We start from the raw sequence: 22,169 nt of genomic DNA, 5'->3' as shown, positions 1-22,169 counted from the left end.
ATTTTGCAATTTTCCAACTTTGAATTTTTATGCCCTTAAATCACAGACATATGTCACGCAAAATACTTAATAAGTAACATTTCCCACATGTCTACTTTACATCAGTACAATTTTGGAACCAACATTTTTTTTTGTGACGGAGTTATAAGGGTTAAAAGTTGACCAGCAATTTCTCATTTTTACAACACCATTTTTTTTTAGGGACCACATCTCATTTGAAGTCATTTTGAGGGGTCTATATGATAGAAAATACTCAAGTGTGACACCATTCTAAAAACTGCACCCCTCAAGGTGCTCAAAACCACATTCAAGAAGTTTATTAACCCTTCAGGTGTTTCACAGGAATTTTTGGAATGTTTAAATAAAAATGAACATTTAACTTTTTTTCACACAAAATTTATTTCAGCTCCAATTTGTTTTATTTTACCAAGGGTAACAGGAGAAAATGGACCCCCAAAGTTGTTGTACAATTTGTCCTGAGTACGCTGATACCCCATATGTGGGGGTAAACCACTGTTTGGGCGTATGGCAGAGCTCGGAAGGAAAGGAGCGCCATTTGACTTTTCAATGCAAAATTGACTGGAATTGAGATGGGACGCCATGTTGCATTTGGAGAGCCCCTGATGTGCCTAAACACTGAAACCCCCTACAAGTGACACCATTTTGGAAAGTAGACCCCCTAAGGAACTTATCTTGATGTGTGGTGAGCACTTTGACCCACCAAGTGCTTCACAGAAGTTTATAATGCAGAGCCGTAAAAATAAAAAATCATATTTTTTCACAAAAATGATCTTTTCGCCCCCAATTTTTTATTTTCCCAAGGGTAAGAGAAGAAATTGGACCCCAAAAAATGTTGTGCAATTTGTCCTGAGTACGCTGATACCCCATATGTGGGTGTAAAACATTGTTTGGGCGCATGGCAGAGCTTGGAAGGGAAGGAGCGCCATTTGACTTTTCAATGCAAAATTGACTGGAATTGAGATGGGACGCCATGTTGCGTTTGGAGAGCCCCTGATGTGCCTAAACATTGAAACTCCCTACAAGTGACACCATTTTGGAAAGTAGACCCCCTAAGGAACTTATCTAGATGTGTGGTGAGCACTTTGACCCACCAAGTGCTTCACAGAAGTTTATAATGCAGAGCCGTAAAAATAAAAAATCATATTTTTTCACAAAAATGATCTTTTCGCCCCCAATTTTTTATTTTCCCAAGGGTAAGAGAAGAAATTGGACCCCAAAAAATGTTGTGCAATTTGTCCTGAGTATGCTGATACCCCATATGTGGGTGTAAACCATTGTTTGGGCGCATGGCAGAGCTTGGAAGGGAAGGAGCGCCATTTGACTTTTCAATGCAAAATTGACTGGAATTGAGATGGGATGCCATGTTGCGTTTGGAGAGCCCCTGATGTGCCTAAACATTGAAACTCCCTACAAGTGACACCATTTTGGAAAGTAGACCCCCTAAGGAACTTATCTAGATGTGTTTTGAGAGCTTTGAACCCCCAAGTGTTTCACTACAGATTATAACGCAGAGCCGTGAAAATAATTTTTTTTTTTTCTCAAAAATGATTTTTTAGCCCCCAGCTTTGTATTTTTACAAGGGTAACAGAATAAATTGGACCCCAAAATTTGTTTTCCAATTTGTCCTGAGTACGCTGATACCCCATATGTGGGGGGGAACCACTGTTTGGGTGCATGACAGAGCTCGGAAGGAGCGCCATTTGGAATGCAGCCTTAAATGGATTGGTCTGCAGGCGTCACGTTGCATTTGCAGAGCCCCTGATGTACCCAAACAGTACAAACCCCCCACAAGTGACCCCATATTGGAAACTAGACCTCCCAAGGAACTTATCTAGATGTGTTGTGAGAACTTTGAACCCCCAAGTGTTTCACTACAGTTTATAACGCAGAGCCGTGAAAATAAAACATCTTTTTTTCCCACAAAAATGATTTTTAGCCCCCCAAATTTTTATTTTCCTAAGGATAACAAGAGAACTTGGACCCCAGAAGTTGTTGTTCAATTTGTCCCGAGTACGCTGATACCCCATATGTTGGGGTAAACCCCTTTTTGGGCGCACGGGAGAGCTCGGAAGGGAAGGAGCACTGTTTTACTTTTTCAACGCAGAATTGGCTGGAATTGAGATTGGACGCCATGTCGCGCTTGGAGAGCCCCTGATGTGCCTGGACAGTGGAAAGCCCCCAATTCTACCTGAAACCCTAACCCAAACACACCCCTAACCCTAATCCCAACGTTAACCCTAACCACACCCCTAGCCCTGACACACCCATAATTCTAATCCCAACCCTAATCCAAACGTAAATGTAATCCAAACCCTAACCCTAACTTTAGCCCCAACCCTAACTTTAGCCCCAACCCTAACTTACCTCCAACCCTAGCCCTAACCCTAACCCTAAACGTGACTGAAATACGTGGCACTGAAATACGTGGCACTGAAATACGTGGCACTGAAATACGTGGCACTGAAATACGTGGCACTGAAATACGTGATACGTGGCACTTAAATACGTGGCACTGAAACACGTGGCACTGAAATACGTCATACGTGGCACTGAAATTCGTGGCACTGAAATTCGTGGCACTGAAATACGTGGCACTGAAATACGTGGCACTGAAATACGTGGCACTGAAATACGTGGCACTGAAATACGTGGCACTGAAATATGTGATACGTGGCACTTAAATACGTGGCACTTAAATACGTGGCACTGAAATATGTGATACGTGGCACTTAAATACGTGGCACTGAAACACGTGGCACTGAAATACGTGATACGTGGCACTGAAATACATGGCACTGAAATACGTGGCACTGAAATACGTGGCACTGAAATACGTGGTACTAAAATATGTGGCACTGAAATACGTGATACGTGGCACTGAAATACGTGATACGTGGCACTGAAATACGTGGCACTGAAACACGTGGCACTGAAATACGTGATACGTGGCACTGAAATACATGCCACTGAAATACGTGGCACTGAAATACGTGGCACTGAAATACGTGGCACTATGACTGTCAGAAAATGTTCATTAAACGGTTAGGGGTGAGGTTAGGGGTAGAGTTAGGGTTAGGGTTTGGATCCCTTTATCACCTTGATGGTGGTGGGTGGCTTTTCAGTGTGTTTTCTGTTTTTTTTCGATAAAAATGCATGTGCTTAAAAACGCAAGAAAATACTGCAGGTTGTATTTCTGAAAATGAACGCATGCAGAAAAAAAACGCATGCGTTTGAAAACGCGACCAAACGCGTACAAAAAAACCGCATGCGTTTTCAATGTTAAATATAGGGAAAAAACGCATGCGTTTTTTTTGTGCAAAAAACGCTGCAGACAAAAAAGTGTGAAACCAGCGACGCTTTTTATAGCAAAAAAGTTTTTGCGTCTCCACATTTTGAGACCTATAATTTTTCCACATTTTGCTCCACAGAGTCATGTGAGGTCTTGTTTTTTGCGGGACGAGTTGACGTTTTTATTGGTAACATTTTCGGACACGTGACCGTTTTTGATCGCTTTTTATTCCGATTTTTGTGAGGCAGAATGACCAAAAACCTGCTATTCATGAATTTCTTTTGGGAGAGGCGTTTATACCGTTCCGCGTTTGGTAAAATTGATAAAGCAGTTTTATTCTTCGGGTCAGTACGATTACAGCGATATCTCATTTATATCATTTTTTTATGTTTTGGCGCTTTTATACGATAAAAACTATTTTATAGAAAAAATAATTATTTTGGTATCGCTTTATTCTCAGGACTATAACTTTTTTATTTTTTTGCTGATGATGCTGTATGGCGGCTTGTTTTTTGCGGGACAAGATGACGTTTTCAGCGGTACCATGGATATTTATATCAGTCTTTTTGATCGCGTGTTATTCCACTTTTTGTTCGGCGGTATGGTAATAAAGCGTTGTTTTTTGCCTCGTTTTTTTTTTTTTTTCTTACGGTGTTTACTGAAGGGGTTAACTAGTGGGGCAGTTTTATAGGTTGGGTCGTTACGGACGCGGCGATACTAAATATGTGTACTTTTATTGTTTTGTTTTTTTTATTTAGATAAAGAAATGTATTTATGGGAATAATATATATTTTTTTTTATTATTTATTTAGGAATTTTTTTTATTTTTTTTTACACATGTGGAAAATTTTTTTTTTTACTTTTTTACTTTGTCCCAGGGGGGGACAATACAGATCATTGATCTGGCAGTGTGCACAGCACTCTGCCAGATCGACGATCTGCTGTGCAGGGCTGCAGGCTTACCAAGTGTCTGCTCTGAGCAGACACTCGGTAAGCCACCTCCTTCCCTGCAGGACCCGGATGCCGCGGCCATCTTGGATCCGGGACCTGCAGCCAGGAAGGAGGTAGGAGACCCTCGCAGCAACGCGATCACATCGCGTTGCTCCGGGGGTCTCAGGGAAGCCCGCAGGGAGCCCCCTCCCTGCGCGATGCTTCCCTATACCGCCGGTACACTGCGATCATGTTTGATCGCGGTGTGCCGGGGGTTAATGTGCCGGGGGCGGTCCATGACCGCTCCTGGCACATAGTGCCGGATGTCAGCTGCGATAGGCAGCTGACACCCGGCCGCGATCGGCCGCGCTCCCCCCGTGAGCGCGGCCGATCGCGTATGACGTACTATCCCGTCGGTGGTCATACGGGCCCACCCCACCTCGACGGGATAGTACGTCTGATGTCAGGAAGGGGTTAAATGCTGCTGTCAATCTCTGACAGCGGCATTTAACTCGCACTTACATGAAGCGTGTCACTAATCCCGCCCATCGGTGAGGAAGCGTGTCACTAATCCCGCCCATCGGTGAGGAAGCGTGTCACTAATCCCGCCCATCGGTGAGGAAGCGTGTCACTAATCCCGCCCATCGGTGAGGAAGCGTGTCACTAATCCCGCCCATCGGTGAGGAAGCGTGTCACTAATCCCGCCCATCGGTGAGGAAGCGTGTCACTAATCCCGCCCATCGGTGAGGAAGCGTGTCACTAATCCCGCCCATTGGTGAGGAAGCGTGTCACTAATCCCGCCCATCGGTGAGGAAGCGTGTCACTAATCCCGCCCATCGGTGAGGAAGCGTGTCACTAATCCCGCCCATCGGTGAGGAAGCATGTCACTAATCCCGGCCATCGGTGAGGAAGCGTGTCACTAATCCCGCCCATCGGCGACCCAGTCACACGATCATAGGTCACGATTGGTCGGCATGACAACCAGAGGTCTGCAGCAAACCTCTATGGGAAAATCCCTTATGGGAATTTACCTTCTGGTGTTTTCCAGAAATAAGCAGTAGCGGATGTTGCTGAGTGAACATTGCAAATCTGCTATTGTAGTGACCAGTACATTGTGCCCAGCTCATGCTTCTGGAGACATGCACAAGTAAATTAGACGGCTCTCATCACTACAGAAATGCCAAACATGTGGGCGCTATATGAGGTTTAGGCACACTGCGGGGCTCAGAAGAGAGGGGGGAATTTGTATTTGGCAGTGCAGAATTAGCTGGATTTCTTTGGGGGGGAGATGTGGAGCCATTGTGCTTTTCCAGAGCCTTTGTAATAATAGTATCGTGGGAGCCCCCTATATTTCTTTTAACAGATGACAGGACCTGGGTGGGAACGTGCTATTTTTGTGGATTTGAAGCTTTTATTGGGAATATCTTTCATAACATTTGCAATGACATTTATCCTGCGCTATACACTGAGCACTTCTAGTGGGTTTTCTATCTAAATCTCCAAAGTACGTGATTTAGATCAAACCCCCAAGGGATTCATTCACTAGAATGAGGCAGCATTTACTCTGGACTCCGTCTGGCCTCTGTTCAGCAGTGTCCTTTTCATAGGTTCACAAAACTATGGCGGATGGCACTTTTTATGCACACCTAAAAAAGACGGACAGTGTTGGACCATAGGCAAGAATGCGTCCACAGTGCCTCCATCTGCCTCATCACAGGGAATCTTCAGTCAGTGATTCAGCCTGAATCATGTATTTCAGAGATTTACAAGGAAACCAAAGGTAGAAGAGCTCAGCACAGGGATAAATGTGCGCCGAGCCTTACTGTGATCTTTGGAAGGCAGAATCAACAGCAGGTGGAGAATTGGTTTTATTTTGCTCGCCGTTCCTAAGTGATTAGGTGACTTTATTCTGCGGATCGGTGCAATTACAGCGATACCAGATGTATATCGGGTTTTTATGTTTGGCTGCTGTCACACACTAAAAGACACTTTTTTCGGCAAAAACTAGTTTTTGCATCGCCGTGTTTAGAGAGCTATAAATTTTCCATATTTCTGCCAAAAGAGTCATGTGATGGCTTGTGTTTTTGTGGGACGAGTAGATGCTGTTATTGGTACCATTTTCAGGCACATACCGTTTTTTTGATCACTTTCTATTTAAATTTTTTAAAGGCAGAATGAACAAAAACCACCAATTCAGGAATTGTTTTCTGTTTTTTTTATACCGTTCCGCTTGTGTTCATATCCCTTCATTGTAGGGCACATTCCATGTATATGTCAAACAGATGCTTCAATAAGTATGTCACCCGTCACTACAGATTCCACTGTATTAAAAAAAAAAAAAAAAAAGTACATTTTTAACATTGACATTTTTTTTACTAGACTAAACTGCCATTTAGAGTAGCACAGTTTATTGGATTTTTTGAACTTTACTATCTAGTAAAAACATTTTCACAGTGGATTCCTACGATGACGGATGCATTGTTTGGCATCAATATGAAGCATGCGCACCAGTGTATAAGAGATGATTGCCTAAAATGTGGCCTGATGCTCTGTAAAGGTAATTCCGATTCATAGGCTATGGAGGGAGAGCTGCAGAGCACTAACCTTTTATTATTATGGGGACTACTGGTCTGTCCCGTGTTCTCTTTTCTGCCGGTCTCTTGCCCATGAGCGATTTCTTTGCCCGATACAGCACAGCACTTTTCTGTTTCCAGGTCATGCCAATAAAAGTGTCCAGGTGCTTCCTGTGAGCTTCTCGGTGCTCCTTCTGTCTGACTTCAATCATTTCCAAATCCTTTTTCATTTTCTCCTGTTCCTCCATGTACGTTCTCCACTGTACGACCTCTTTGGCTCGTTGCTGGTAATTCACAAAACACAAGATTCCCATATAAAATATTAAAAATAAGACTCCAGAGCGGCCACATTTATACAAATCTTCACTGTTTTTACACTTTTCTGGAGTCATTTGCTCCTTTTTTAGTAGTTTTAATATGTGCGCCTTATTCTTTGCATATTTTGCGCTACTTTTTAAGTTGTGTTTCTTTTTTAAATCTTTTTTTTATTTTTCCTCGTCAACTTTTCTTATCCAGATGTTTTGGATAGATTCCTGAAATGCGACTTTTACCAAATTTTTTGGTGCATCTCACTCTAGTCCCTGAGTGGAGTAAGTTTTCTGCAGCAGTTTTCTATTTGGCACATTTCTGTGCTTAAGTGTTAAATAGTGAGGAGTGCAAAAGTGCAAGTTTGCCTAGGGTGCTCGGGCAATCTCCGCATGTCTTGTGGCCATCACCCAGGGCATGCATACTCGAGTAATGAGCACTTTCACTCATCACTAGTGCTAAAAAGTTGCAAAAACGGATTTAAAAAATATATTTTTTATATTTCGCAACACATTTATTAACTATATGTAACATTTTGAAATATTCGCTGCAAAAATCATCAAATACTATAAGATAAAAAAATAAAAAGTGACTTCAATTAATTGCAAATGATGAATTAATAATGCCTGTATGCAAGAGAGGAGGATATCGGGTAGATTTGGGGTGCAGCCTGTTAAGCAGGAGCTGCCTTTTATTCTTAGGTTGTAATTCTTAGTGTAAGCCTCCTGGTGGCAGCAGCGTACACCCATGGTTTCCTGGGTCCTCCAGTGAAGCCCCCGAGAAACATCCAATCAGAGTACATTTCACTTATCAAGTGCCCTGTAAGACATAAGACCTGTCCTGTGATTGGTAACTGCAGGTAACAGGCATTTTTTCTTTTGCACACCTTCATATATCTCATCCATTGAATAAAAGGTGTCAAACTATTTGGAATAAAATACGTATATTAATGTGGTTCCAGTTTTGTCAAAACCAATTTTCAAACACCAGATTAACCTGATTGGCTAATTAATGAGTACTCTGAAAATTTCAAAGTTCAGACAGTCTACAAAAAAACATCTACTTCTCAACAGGACCATTTATGGCGAGACGACTGATTTCCATGGGCACAGTGTAATGCTTTGTCTCTCCTATGGGGGTGCTGCAGGAAAGTTTCTCACTTGCTGTCAGGTTCCCTCTTGAACAGTGCAGGTATTCGGTTTAGGAAGGAAATCTTCTAGATATAATTATGTCATTAAAGGGGTTGTCCATACCTAAACAGAGGACCTATCCATAGCATAGGTGCCCAATATGGATTGGTGAAGGTCGGACACTCATGAGTTGAAATCTATGAACCATTCAATTGCAAGAGCTAAACAGCAGTAGTCTGCAGCTGCCATAGAAATGTGCGGGGCAGCAATGTTCAGCCTTGTACATCGCTTATATCTGACCGCTAACTCCAGCTGATGGGTGGGACTGCTAGGTGTCGGACCGCCACTGATCCTACAGTACTGAGCAATCCCTTTATGGCTTCTGGTCCATATCTATGGATCTCTGAGAAAACGGCGAATTGTTGGTTACCTCCGACTCCACTTCCAAGATCTCATCTCCAGCTGACGGTAGCTCTTTCCAGCCCACTATTTCCACAGGCATGCTCGGTAACACTTCACTCAGAGTCGTGTTGTTTTCATCTAGCATTAACCGCACTTTAGCCCAGGATTTTCCCGCCACCAATATGGCTGCTTTTTTAAGGGTTCCTCTCTGCACAATAGCTGTGGTCACCGGACTGAAAAAAAAAAAAAAAAAGAAAATTTCAGAATGCTACAAACGGTATTAGCACTGGCTTCACCAGCTGGGAGTGGGGTCTTATTGGGAAAAAACAATGAAAAAAACATGAAAATCCGCTCACTCCTGGAAGGAAAGGCAGCCAACTTGCCATGCCCACCTAGCGGGGGTAGCTGCCCTGTAGGTCACTATCACTCACACTTGTAACATGTGGGCCAGGTACTGACATACAGGGTAGCTACCCCCACTAGGAGGACACAGGGAGGTCTTCTTTCCTTCCAGGACAGAGCTGATGTCCAAAATAAAGAAATCGCTTTAGGAAATTAGACTTTTTTTGGACAGTTTTGAAGAGTTTTGTCCTAGTGTGTTTGCAGCATTTTGATTTGACAGTTCCTAGTTTGCAGGAGCTGCTTCAAAGAAGTGACATGAACTACTTTTTTAGACCAGACATTATTCAAAACCTTTAAAAAAAACAAACAACTTTTTATATGAACAGCACAGCACATTTCCGTGTGTGTGTGTGTGCGCGCGTACGTATGCACGTACGTACGTACGTACATACATATATATATATTCATGCAAATTGTTTCTTCAGAGAGGAAGAGAGCTAGAACTCTAGTGCTACCTATTGGAAGGTAAAAATCCTACAAGTCAATGTTGACCCTTTAACGAGCCTTGTCACATGCCAAACCAGATCTCTACTTTGCACTGATGAGGGCAGTACCCTGAAACACAGTGTCTGCAAATTGAGATTCTGGTTTGGCTATTATCATAAGTCATGTGATAAGGCTCGTTAAAGGGTCAACATTGACTTGTAGGATTGCTACCTTCCAATAGGTGGCACTAGAGTTCTAGTTCTCTTCCTCTTTGAAGAGACAATTTGCATAATTAGCATATTACCCAGAGGAACATTGCGGCTTTAGGTCTCCTCATCTCAGCATGCTTAGCATGTCGATCTCCGCAAGGAGAAACAATACTTCTTGAATATGTGTGTATATAATATACACAGCAAGTCCAACGCAGGAAACATATATACAGACATAGTGATGGCCATAAGTGGCGATATATACCCTTTCCCTTTGTCGGTGCGACATTCAATAACTGTCCCTTCCACCAAGCCTGTGGGATCAGCCTTTAACTCCAACATCTCAGATAAGGTGATTACTGCTTCAGACAGAGCCTGCAAATTTTCTCCCTGCAAAAAGAAAATGTACAAGTTTCTATCCACTAAGGTTCTGGTTCTTTCATTTTTACCACGATTTTGGGAAAGCAAATAATGAATCGCATTAAAACTATTGAGAATGGTGGTTTTTTTAAATCAATTATATGTATAGTATTCATGGCAATTTGTATTTTACCCACTAATATGGCACCATTATATCCACAGCAGGGCTTTAACATGTAGATGATAGCAAGAATGCATTTCTACCATCAGTACTGTTTTACATGTGACCAGGACACCATGTCCCGCAGGCTGCAGGTCATCACTTATCGTACTGATCACACTGGCTGCCTGCATGTATTGCTCGTGATTCTTGGGCAGAACGTAGAACGGGGCTCAAATAGGTGCTGTGAGTACATTATAACCATGATGTATTAAGGAGAGTGTGTCTGTAAGTAAATACAAGTCTGATCCTGGAATACACCATTAAAGGGTTATCGGGCAGCATGGTGGCTCAGTAGTTAGCACTGCAGCCTTGGAAACTGGAGTCCTGGGTTCAAATCCCACCAAGGACAACATCTGCAAGGAGTTTGTATGTTTGCCCCGTGTTTGCGTGGGTTTCCTCCGGGTTCTCCGGTTTCCTCCAACACTCCAAAGACATACTGATAGGGAATGTAGATTGTGGGCCCCATCGGGGACATTGGTGATAATGTGTGCAAAACTGTAAAGCGCTGCGGAATATGTTGGTGCTATATAATTAACGTGAATATTATTATTATCCTGATCTATAGAAGTTATTAATTTGATCTCGAGATTGCGGCTCTTCAAAGTCTTGTCTGAATACAACAATGGCCAGACATATGCACCACCGTTCCACTCATTCTCTATGGGACTGCCATAGGTTCCAGGGCTTCGCAGTATCATAAAGAATGAATAAAAAGGTGGTGCATTTACCCAACACTGGTCAATTCAGACTCAGCCCTGTTCTAGGGATCCATGGAGGTCCCGGCATACAGACACCCAACAATACAAAAGTTATCACCTATCCTACAAAGAGGTGATAACTTCTAAAGATTAGAATAATCCTTTAAGGCCAATTAGTAAGATACTATTGCAGTACCATATATACTCGAGTATAAGCGGACATTTTCAGCCCATTTTTTTAGGCTGAAATTGCCCCTCACGGCTTATACTTGAGTCATTGTCCCAGGGGTCAGCAGGGGAGGGGGAGTGGCGGCTGTCACATCATACTCACCTGCTCCAGGCATGGCCTCTGAACTTCCCTGTTTCTCAAATTGTCTCTGGCGCAGGCAGCTCTTCCTGTGTTCAGTGGTCACTTGGTACCGCTAATTATTGAATAAGGACGTGACTCCACTCCAATAGGCGTGGAGTGCATATTCATTACTTTAATGAGCGGTACCATGTGACTGTTCAGCACTGGAAGGAGCTGCTGCCCCGGGACAACGGTGAAGCAGGGAAGTGCAGAGACCGTGCCAGGAGGGGAGGGTGAGCCATGCGATATTCACCTGCCCCCGTTTCACCGCCACGCTGTGTCTTCCGTGTCCTTTGGCTGTGATGTTCAGGTCAGAATTCGCGATGACGTGGTTAGTGCTCGCCCTCTGCCTGAACAGTCACTGCAGAGAAGGAAGACACAGCGGCGCACGGCGGTGGAACGGGGCCAGGTGAATATCGCAAGTTCCGGGGGCCTGACCCAGCGGCAACACCGGCACCTGGCCCCCATAGCACGCTTGTGTCCCCGCCTGCTGAGGACACCGGCACCTGGCCCCCAGCGACGAGAGGGGAGTATGCCATTTTTTTTTTTTTTAATCACAGCAGCATATGGGGCATATTATTCTATGGAGCAACTTATGGGGCCATCAATATTTATGGAGCATTATATGGGGCATATTATTCTATGGAGCATCTCATGGGGCCATCAATATTTATGGAGCATTATATGGGGCATATTATTCTATGGAGCATCATATTATGGGGCCATCAACCTTTATGGAGCATTATATGGGGCATATTATTCTATAAAGTTGTTGTCCAATTTGTCCTGAGTACGACGATACCCCATATGTGGGGGGGAACCACCGTTTGGGCACACGTCGAAGCTCGGAAGGGAAGGAGCGCCGTTTGGAATGCAGACTTAGATGGAATGGTCTGCAGGCGTCACATCGCGTTTGCAGAGCCCCTAATGTACCTAAACAGTAGAAACCCCCCAGAAGTAACACCATATTGGAAACTAGACCCCCCAAGGAACATATCAGATGTGTTGTGAGAACTTTGAAGCCCCAAGTGTATCACTACAGTTTATAAAGCAGAGAAGTGAAAATAAAAAAATCTTTCTTTTCCCGCACAAATTATTTTTTAGTCCCCAGTTTTGTATTTTTCCAAGGGTAACAGGAGAAATTGGACCCCAAAAGTTGTTGTCCAATTTGTCCTGAGTACGCGGATACCCCATATGTCAGCTGACACCCGGCCACGCTCCCCCCGTGAGCGTGGCTGATCGCGTTAGACGTACTATCCAGTTGGTGGTCATACAGGCCAATACCACTTCGACGGGATAGTACGTCTAATGTCAGAAAGGGAGCATTATATGATGGGGTGTATTTTGTATGGAGCATCTTATGGGGCTCATCATGAACTTTATGGAGCATTATAGGGGGCATATTTTAATATAAAGCATCTTATGGGGCCATTATTAACCCTTATGCAGCATTATATGGGGCATATTTTTTGTATGGGGCATCTTATGGGGCCCATCATGAACTGTATGGAGCATTATATGGGGCTCCTGATTCAATATGGATATTCAAAAACACTTAACCTACTGATGTCTCAATTTTTCTTTTATTGGTATCTATTTTTATTTTTGAAATTTACCTTTGGCTGCTGCATTTCCCACCCTAGGCTTATGCTCGAGTCATTAAGCTTTCCCAGTTTTTTGTGGCAAAATTAGGGGCCTCGGCTTATACTCGAGTATATATGGTAGATAATGCTTGCACTTGTTGTAAAATAAGTGAAGCTACACATAAAGCCTCGTACTATTTAAATAGATTAATACGTATATGTAAGGTTTTGTACAGACATTACCTTTAATGCAGAAATGTTAATGGCTTGGACATCTCCCCCAAATTCTTCACATACTATATTATGAGACAGGAGCTCCATTTTTACTCTCTCTGGATCGGCATCCGCTTTGTCACATTTATTTATAGCCAGAATGATGGGGACTGTGGTATAGGTGAAGAAAGAAAAAAAAAGTAAAAAAATGAATAAGGCCTTAAAAATGATCATAGCATAAGTGAGTGTTGTCTGGCTTATTTTTTTATTCCATTGTCTTCTTCTGGATAAAAAGAACAAATGCTTCTGTACTTATCCACTGCTGCTTTAGCGCCAGCTCTACACTGCTGCCTCCAGTCTTTGTTGACATGGCTGCAGTGATGATATCAGGTCAGCATCACCTGACTCCTGCAGCCTATCATTTGGCTCAGTGGTGAGATCTTGTCAACATTACGTGACTTTTGGAGCCTATCATTTGGCTCAGTGGTGATGCCAATGTAGACGCACCAGACCGCTGAGCCCAGTGACCTCCCAGAGAATCTACCTCCAGAGATTATTTTACATGAAACGGGAAGTTACCAGTGTGATGTGTAATGGCCGCTCTCTGCTCCTGATCTCACTTCAGAGCTGTGTGTGATTATACCTGACACATCTGCAGGATCCTCTCAGCTTCAGCTTCCAGCTCACAGGCAGACAGGGTTACAATACAGCAGAGATATATAAAAAATGTGTCTGTAAAGGTACCTTCACACTGAGCGACTTTCCAACGAGAACGACAGCGATCCGTGACGTTGCAGCGTCCTGGATAGCGATCTCGTGGTGTTTGACACGCAGCAGCGATCTGGATCCCGCTGTGATATCGCTGGTCGGAGCTAGAAGTCCAGAACTTTATTTCGTCGCTGATCACCCGCTGTCATCGCTGGATCGGCGTGTGTGACGCCAATCCAGCGATGTGTTCACTTGTAACCAGGGAAAATATCGGGTTACTAAGTGCAGGGCCGCGCTTAGTAACCCGATATTTACCCTGGTTACCATTGTAAAAGTTAAAAAAAAAAACAAACAGTACATACTCACATTCTGATGTCTGTCACGTCCCCTGGCGTCCACAGGGTTAAAACTGCTTTCGGCAGGAGCGCTGCTAATGTCGCGCTGCCGAGAGCTTCCCTGCACTGTCAGCGCCGGCCGTAAAGCAGAGCACAGCAGTGACGTCACCGCTGTGCTCTGCTTTACGGCCGGCGCTGACACAGTCAGTGCGGGAAGCTGACGGCGGGGGACGTGACAGACATCGGAATGTGAGTATGTAGTGTTTTTTTTTTTTAACTTTTACAATGGTAACCAGGGTAAATATCGGGTTACTAAGCGCAGCCCTGCACTTAGTAACCCGATGTTTACCCTGGTTACCCGGGTGCTGCAGGGGGACTTCGGCATCGTTGAAGACAGTTTCAACGATGCCGAAGTCGTTCCCCTGATCGTTGGTCGCTGGAGAGAGCTGTCTGTGTGACAGCTCCCCAGCGACCACACAACGACTTACCAACGATCACGGCCAGGTTGTATCGCTGGTCGTGATCGTTGGTAAGTCGTTTAGTGTAACGGTACCTTAAGACGACAAAGATCAGTTCTCCTGTTCTGTGTTAGTTACTTCTCTCACACTGGTAACTCTCCCTTCATGTATAATAATCCAGATTTTCATGCAAAATCAATGTCTGGTCCATAGTCCTGGAACAGCTAGTGTCCTCCTAGTGGCAAGCAGCATAACACCCACGGTCTGTGTCCCCCAATGAGGCGTAGGAGAAACATGGATTCTCTTGAAAAAGACATCAGGCAACATATCAAGGTATCATCATGCAGCTTCCTATGACCTACATACCCATATAGACAGACAGATTCCTGTGATTATAAGCCCCGGCTTCTTTTTAATAAGAAAAGCATCAAGCTCTTTTTAATACTAATTTGGGGAGGGAGATTTTTTATTATTATTTTACAACTGGAACTTAAGTCTTTCCTATATTGATTTCTAAATCTCCTTTATGTTATCAATGTCCATTGGGTCTTTTAAAAGTTCATGGATAGAAAGAACTGTTATGTAATTACATATAAATAAGATCAGAGTAAAGGCGTCCCTGTTGCAAGCTGAACCATCCTGATTTTTGTAGGCTTTCATTAGAGAGGCACCGTCCATCCTACTTACAGGGGTTTTCTGTGATTTTAGTAAATGATGCATGAAACACCAGACAGTGTGATTACATAATAGAAATATTGATAGCTAATTTTTCGCTTTGGTGGTCCCTGCTGGGCGTGCAGCTGGTCAAGTGCTGGACATCATTCATGTGACTGATGCAGCCAATCATTGCCTGCAGCGGAGACACTAGCATTTACACCTTGTGGTACCCCTGAACATGACACTCCGACACATCAATAAATGTACCTTTCTTCATTGCAACTAAGGAGGGTCATGGTCTTTCCTACCTTACAAGGATTTTACAAGGGATGATATGAAGTTGTGATCCTGAGTCTTGTATTGTTGTCTATACACTCTAGATCGTATTTGCTTATTCAGCAGCTGGTTGATATTGAGAATTGCTGTTGCTTACAGGTAACAAGAGCGCAATGGAGATAAATACGAGATTCGGCAGCCAGAGCTTAAAAAACAGAGGTAAGAGGCTGAATCTTCACAACTTTATATTATGGCATGGGAAATAGTCATACAAGTTATACTGATTCACCTCTGGCATTCTTGGCATGTTGGATGGACTCGATGGTTTGATTCATCACTCCATCGTCTGCTGCCACCACCAATATAACAATATCAGTCACCTGAGCGCCTCTCTCCCGCATTGCTGAAAACGCTGCGTGTCCTGGAGTGTCCAGAAAAGTGATCCTGTCCCCTGAAGCCAAATTAACTAGCAAATAAAAATGGAAAACTAATTACATACAAGTAAAAGAAACATTAAACTACCTATTCAGGCAATTCCCCAGGCACAGCCCCACTGTTATCCAAAGGTTGCAACTTGGTCCTATTATAGGGGTCCCCTATACACAGGATAAATGGTAAATTGGTAGGGGGTATGACTGCTGGGACCCGCACAGGTCAGAAGAAGGCACTTTTATCCCCATTCGAATGAAGCGGAGGTACACATGACAGACTGAAGCCCCATTAATTCCCTATGGGTATGCCAAGCTCTGCCCTATAGGAAATGGAGACTTAGGCCACTTTGAAACAGGATAAAAGTGCCTGGTCAGGAAATAAAAAGTCCCAGAGGCCAGACCCCCACAATCAATGACGTCTCACATTCTGCAGCACGATAACTTGTTTTACTCAGAGAACCCCTCACCGGGTTTTCCCCTAATAAACTAAGGCCACCACATTTAAATGGGCTGTCCGCTACCAGGACAACCATTCTTAAACTAAATGTTCAGACCCCGATAAAATAAAGCTTATACTCTCCTCCCGTGCCGAGGCTGTTCCCGCAATGTCGGCACTCGCTCTCCCCGGGACTGTGATGCGATGTTGTAACACATGACGCTGGCACCCAATGAGAACTAGGATCAATGTCCCCTGTTGTGAATTCCGTTCTCGAACTTCCTCCTGTGGTCATGAATGGTACTTCGGCGAGTTCTGTCCGTGGACTCCCTCTGGTGGCTGTGGGTGGAACTGCTGGTTCTGAGGTTGCTCACTCAGCTGTCCTCATTTGCGGCTAGGCTGGCTTTTCTATTTAATTCCACTCAGATCGTTACTCAATGCCAGCTGTCAATGTATCAGTACTGGTTCAGATCTCTCATGTCTACTCCAGCAGAAGTTAAGTTCCTGCTAGTTCATTTGTTGTTCATTTTGTACTGAATATATTTCTTAGTACTTGCTAATTTCTTGTCCAGCTTGCTTATATGATATTTTCTTGCTTGCTGGAAGCTCTGGGGTGCAGAGTGGCACCCCCGCATCGTGAGTCGATGCAGGGGTCTTTTTGCACACTCTGCGTGGCTTTTTTGTAGTTTTTGTGCTGACCGCATAAGATCCCTTTCCTATTCTCAATCTATCTAGTAAGTGTGGCCTCCTTTGCTGAAACCTGTTTCATCCCTGTGTTTGTGACTTTCCTCTTAACTCACGGTTAATATATGTGGGGGGCTGCCTTTACCTTTGGGGAAATTTCTCTGAGGCAAGCTAAGGCTTAATTTCCTATCTTTAGGGGTAGTTAGCTCTTAGGCTGTGAAGAGGCGTCTAGGGAGAGTTAGGTACGCTCCACAGCTATTTCTAGTTGTGTGTTATAGGATTAGGGTTTGCGGTCAGCAGAGTTCCCACTTCCCAGAGCTTGTCCTGACATCTAGTTTAACCATCAGGTCATTCCAGGTGCACCTAACCACCAGATCCATAACAGTCCCCACCTTCATAAGGACTGAACATGAAGAGCAAGCCATGGATCAGCTGCAGCTCCCTCTTCGTGTTCAGTTTGACCGAAGGTGGGGACACTGACAGTAGAACTGATTGGGCGCAGGTCATCATGTGTCATTCCACCGCATCACAGCTCTGGAACTGTGGGTGCTGACACCGCTGGAATGGAGGCGACACGGGAGGAGAGTATAAGCTTTACTTTATTTGGGACCTAACATTTTGTTTAAGAAGGTGTTGTCCAAGTAGTGGACAACCCATTTAACATCTCATTTATAGCAATCTAGCAACCTATATATTAGTCTCCAATCCACTATGCATATCCAAAATAAATACCTTTTATAATCCCCCAAAAGGAACAGTCCATCTGATGGGTGTCGCAGTTCTTGCTCCAGCGCTTCCTCTATTCATGTGGATGATACGTCCTATGTCATCCAAATAGCGCACGCAATCTCACTCCTGCCTGGGTGTACTGCACTGTCTGTGGTGAGGGCAGAGCAAAGACCTGTGAAGTGCATGTGCCAAGAGAGGACAGAGGGCACCGATGACCCGACAGAAAGACAGACACCTGCACATTACAGTACTTCGCCCTGCCCTCAACAGAAGAGAGCCAAGTAGGCCTGCACAGGAGCGAGATTAGGGGTCGCTGTGTGGACAGCGGGGGGTGCGTCATCTACATGAAGGAGGATGGCGATTGCAGGGCTAGAGGAAATGCTGAAGCCAAACCAGCGGCACCCATGTGATTGGGCCATTCCTTATAGGAGGGGGTATTATAAAAGGGTTTTTTTTAGGATATGCAGAGTGGGTTGGACTTGTTAAAGATGGTGGCCTTAGTTTATACTGGGAAAATGTGGTGACAGGTTCCCTTGAGTTTGTTTCTGTGATCAGCAGTGGTGCAGGCGGCTAGCCCTGCACTGATCACACACTGAAGAAACAGCTTTGATTTCTCATTGATGGCAAAAACCATTTAGAATGAATCTCAGCCATAACAGGATTGGTATAGCTGCAGACTGCTGTCACTACCAGGCAGACCCTTGCTGTATATCTGGATTGCTGCCTACGCAGAGTGCTGCCTTGATGCTGTACAAGTATATAGTATCAGCAGTACATCAGGTGAAGTGGAATTGCAGATGTAATGAAGCCAAATATATAGCAATCTTGGAGAATTCCAACATCTCAGAATATTGTTAATACTGGAATAAAATACTATGGAGGCAGGCTCTTTAGACCATATGTTTGAGCGACTACAGCCTAGAAATAGATATTTAACGGAGGTGGAAACAACTCTCCGAGCCCGTCTCACCACTGAATGCTCCAATGTGCTGGGTGATACCACCGGCCTCCATTGCTGCAATCTGGGATTTCCTCAGCTGGTCGAGCAATGTTGTTTTCCCATGATCTACATGTCCCATTATAGTAACTACAGGGTGTCTGGGCACCAGTAGAGAAGGGTCTGCAGGAGCTCTGGAAAGGGAACAAAAATATTAATAGGTCCGAGTGGTTCATTTCAATTGCGCCTTTAGGGGTCTTTCACATTGCATTTAGTACACACTAGGTGGCCCCATCGGGGCTTGTGTCCGAACCCTCTGCAAAATGGGATTGACCGCATGCACCAACAGAGCCATAGATTATAATGGTGCCGGGAGAGCACACGTGCACTCTGCCCTTGCAGAATTTTCGGGCTACTGAAGGGCAAAACTCACACGCAGTCTACACATTGGGTATTGTGCAATATTTCATCACCTGTACTGTATAACTAAGCTTTGCCCGTTGTGCACTTATTTAGTGTGGACAGAGTCTGCTGTCGTTCTCGTTTTATGGTGGTTTTATTACATCCCTTTCTTCAATATAAATTATTTTGTATTATCCAGGGGTGCGCATTACTAGTGTATTTCTGTTCTCATTTGGCAACTGTACAAGACACTAGAGAAAAGACTCCAGCTGATTACAAGAATACCTTTTCACGGCATCTTTATTTTCCATGACTTTCTCTACCTTCTCCTCCGTGTACATGTACTTCATGCCAGACTTCTTTATGGCTGCCTTAATCATCTCTTCGGTTAGTGCAGATGATGGTTTTAAATTGTCTACATCAAAGTCTGAGAAAATCAGAGTTTCATAGATGTCATCTGAAATAACAAATATATTGTGTTAGGACCCATGATAAACTTTGCCCCTGTATATTACCAAAAATCAACTTACTGTTCTGTTTATAACATGAGGAGCCACACACAGGTACATGAATAGGGAGAGACCAGGCAATCTAGCAGAGAGAAGCTGGCTGTTGTCACCCACGACTTTCCGCTCTCTTCCCATCTCCTTTCTAAAGGGAATGTGTCAGTAGGCTCAACACTCCTAAGATGTCTACATGTGAGAATAGGTCAAATGCAAGACGATGGATAAAGTGATACCTTGATATCTGTGATCTGATATCTTATTACAGAGAAATCCACATTTTTCTTAATATGTAAATGAGCGGTTACGATCTATGGGCTGTAGATAGGTCTCCCTGAGAATTTGCCTCTAGTGCTAATTTTAAATGAAAGGGCGCATTACCAGTTTGATTTAAAATTATTTCTGGAGGCAGATTCTCAGGTAGATCTATTTCCTACCCATAGATCTTAACAGCTCATTTACAGATGTAAGAGTGGATTTCTCTGGAATAAGACATCGGATCACAGATATCAAGGTATCATTTTATTTAGCTTTCTATGATTTGCCTGCCAATATAGATGATTTAGGAGGGTTGCCCCTTCTGATAGATTCCTTCTAAACAAAGCTTTTAAATTTAAATTTTATGCACCTGGCCCTCTTTTACACAGCTTATAATTTGGTCACAATGAATCACTTGACAGATTCCCAATAAATTAATCCTGCAATGCCAAAATCCCTCATGCACAAGAGCATCCCAATTTTGGGCATTGTGGACGGTCTTATTCAATGATCCAGTGGCGTATCCAGGGGGGGGCAGCCGGGGCATGTGCCCCGGGCGCAGACGACAGGGGGGCGCCAGCGGGCCGCCTGATGATGCGGCGGTCAAAGGAGGGTGTTGGCAGGGCCAGGCAGCTGTCTAATTATACTCACCTACTCCTGGCATGGTCCCTGCAGGTCCCTGGCTGCCCGGCTTCTTCCTGTACTGAGCGGTCACATGGTACCGCTCATTACAGTAATGAATATGCGGCTCCACCTCCCATAGGGGTGGAGCCGCATATTCATTACTGTAATGAGCGGTAACGGTGACCGCTCAGTACAGGAAGAAGCAGCAGCGCCGGGGAAGCAGGGACTGCACCGCGCCAGGAGCAGGTGAGTATAGTAGGGAGGGGGAGCGCTGCGCGATATTCACCTGATCCTCGTTCTAGTCGCCGGTCCGTCTTCTGCAGTGACGCTGAGGTCAGAGGGCGCAATGACGTAGTTAGTGCGCGCTGTTATGATCCGGTGACTTTGGAGCCGCATGAACTTTCTCTGGAGTAGGTGGAAACTGTACTGACCGCAAAACCTGAACTAACACCGCAACTAGAAGTAGCCGTGGTGTGTGCCTAACAAACCCTAGACACCTCGACACAGCCGGAGGACTAAATACCCCTATAGATGGAAATAGGAATACTACCTTGCCTCAGAGCAGAACCCCAAAGGATAGGCAGCCCCCCACGAATATTGACTGTGAGTAGGAGAGGAAAGACACACGCAGGCAGAAAACAGGATTCAGCAAAAGAGGCCACTCTAGCTAAATAGGGAAAGATAGGACAGAATACTAAGCGGTCAGTATTAAAACCCTTCCAAAAATATCCACAGCAGATAATACAAAAAGTTCCACAATCTAACTAAAGACATGGAATGTATATCTGCCACTCCAGAGAATCCAACAAGACTGAGAAAATACTGACACAATCTAAGCTGGACAAAAAATCACTGAATAGCACAGAATTATTAAGCACACAGCATGTGTGCCACAGAAACAAAACCAGACACTTATCTTTACTGATTTGGCAAAAGGCAGAAGGAACCAAACCAGGACCAAAACCTCCCAACAACCATGGACAACTGGCAAGGACTAATGAATCCTGCACGCCTAAATACCCCAGTCAGAACTGCAATCAGCAGATACACCTGACCAGGACTGCAACTCAGGGACAACTGCATTACCACCTACAACCACCGGAGGGAGCCCAAAAGCAGAATTCACAACAGCGCACCCTCTGCCTAAACTTCAGTGAAGAGGAGGCGGGAGATGGAGGAGCGGCGGCTGGAACGCAGTCAGGTGAATATTGAAAGTGCCGGGGGCCTGAGCGACGGAGAGGTGAGTATGTGATTTTTTTTTTTTATCGCAGTAACAGCAAATGGGGCAAATATCTGTATGGGGCATCTTATGGGGCCATAACATTTGTGGGGCACTATATGGGGGCCATAACCTTTGTGCGGCACTATATGGGGGCCATAACCTTTGTGCGGCACTATATGGGGGCCATAACCTTTGTGCGGCACTATATGGGGGCCATAACCTTTGTGCGGCACTATATGGGGGTCATAACCTTTGTGCGGCCCTATATGGGGGCCATAACCTTTGTGCGGCCCTATATGGGGGCCATAACCTTTGTGCGGCACTATATGGGGGCCATAACCTTTGTGCGGCACTATATGGGGGCCATAACCTTTGTACGGCACTATATGGGGGCC

The 22,169-nt window shown here is 44.4% G+C and overlaps 1 protein-coding gene across 5 annotated transcripts in view; it reads right to left on the bottom strand.

Annotated features, from left to right (window-relative positions):
* MTIF2 (mitochondrial translational initiation factor 2) overlaps positions 1 to 22,169 on the bottom strand; it is a 48,095-nt gene that overhangs the window by 7,083 nt on the left and 18,843 nt on the right. For all 5 annotated transcript variants that reach the window (XM_077282681.1, XM_077282683.1, XM_077282679.1 and 2 more), the window contains 7 exons: positions 19,453 to 19,624; positions 18,799 to 18,959; positions 15,838 to 16,014; positions 13,145 to 13,284; positions 9,954 to 10,078; positions 8,680 to 8,884; positions 6,845 to 7,097 (listed from right to left, as the gene is read on the bottom strand). In XM_077282681.1, the coding sequence (XP_077138796.1) occupies positions 6,845 to 7,097; positions 8,680 to 8,884; positions 9,954 to 10,078; positions 13,145 to 13,284; positions 15,838 to 16,014; positions 18,799 to 18,959; positions 19,453 to 19,624 (1,233 nt within the window). The remainder of the gene's footprint in view (positions 1 to 6,844; positions 7,098 to 8,679; positions 8,885 to 9,953; positions 10,079 to 13,144; positions 13,285 to 15,837; positions 16,015 to 18,798; positions 18,960 to 19,452; positions 19,625 to 22,169) is intronic.

The sequence above is a fragment of the Ranitomeya variabilis genome, chromosome 2 (assembly GCF_051348905.1).
Source record: "Ranitomeya variabilis isolate aRanVar5 chromosome 2, aRanVar5.hap1, whole genome shotgun sequence".
Classification (NCBI taxonomy): domain Eukaryota; kingdom Metazoa; phylum Chordata; class Amphibia; order Anura; family Dendrobatidae; genus Ranitomeya; species Ranitomeya variabilis.
This window is presented reverse-complemented; position numbering and strand designations above follow the sequence as displayed.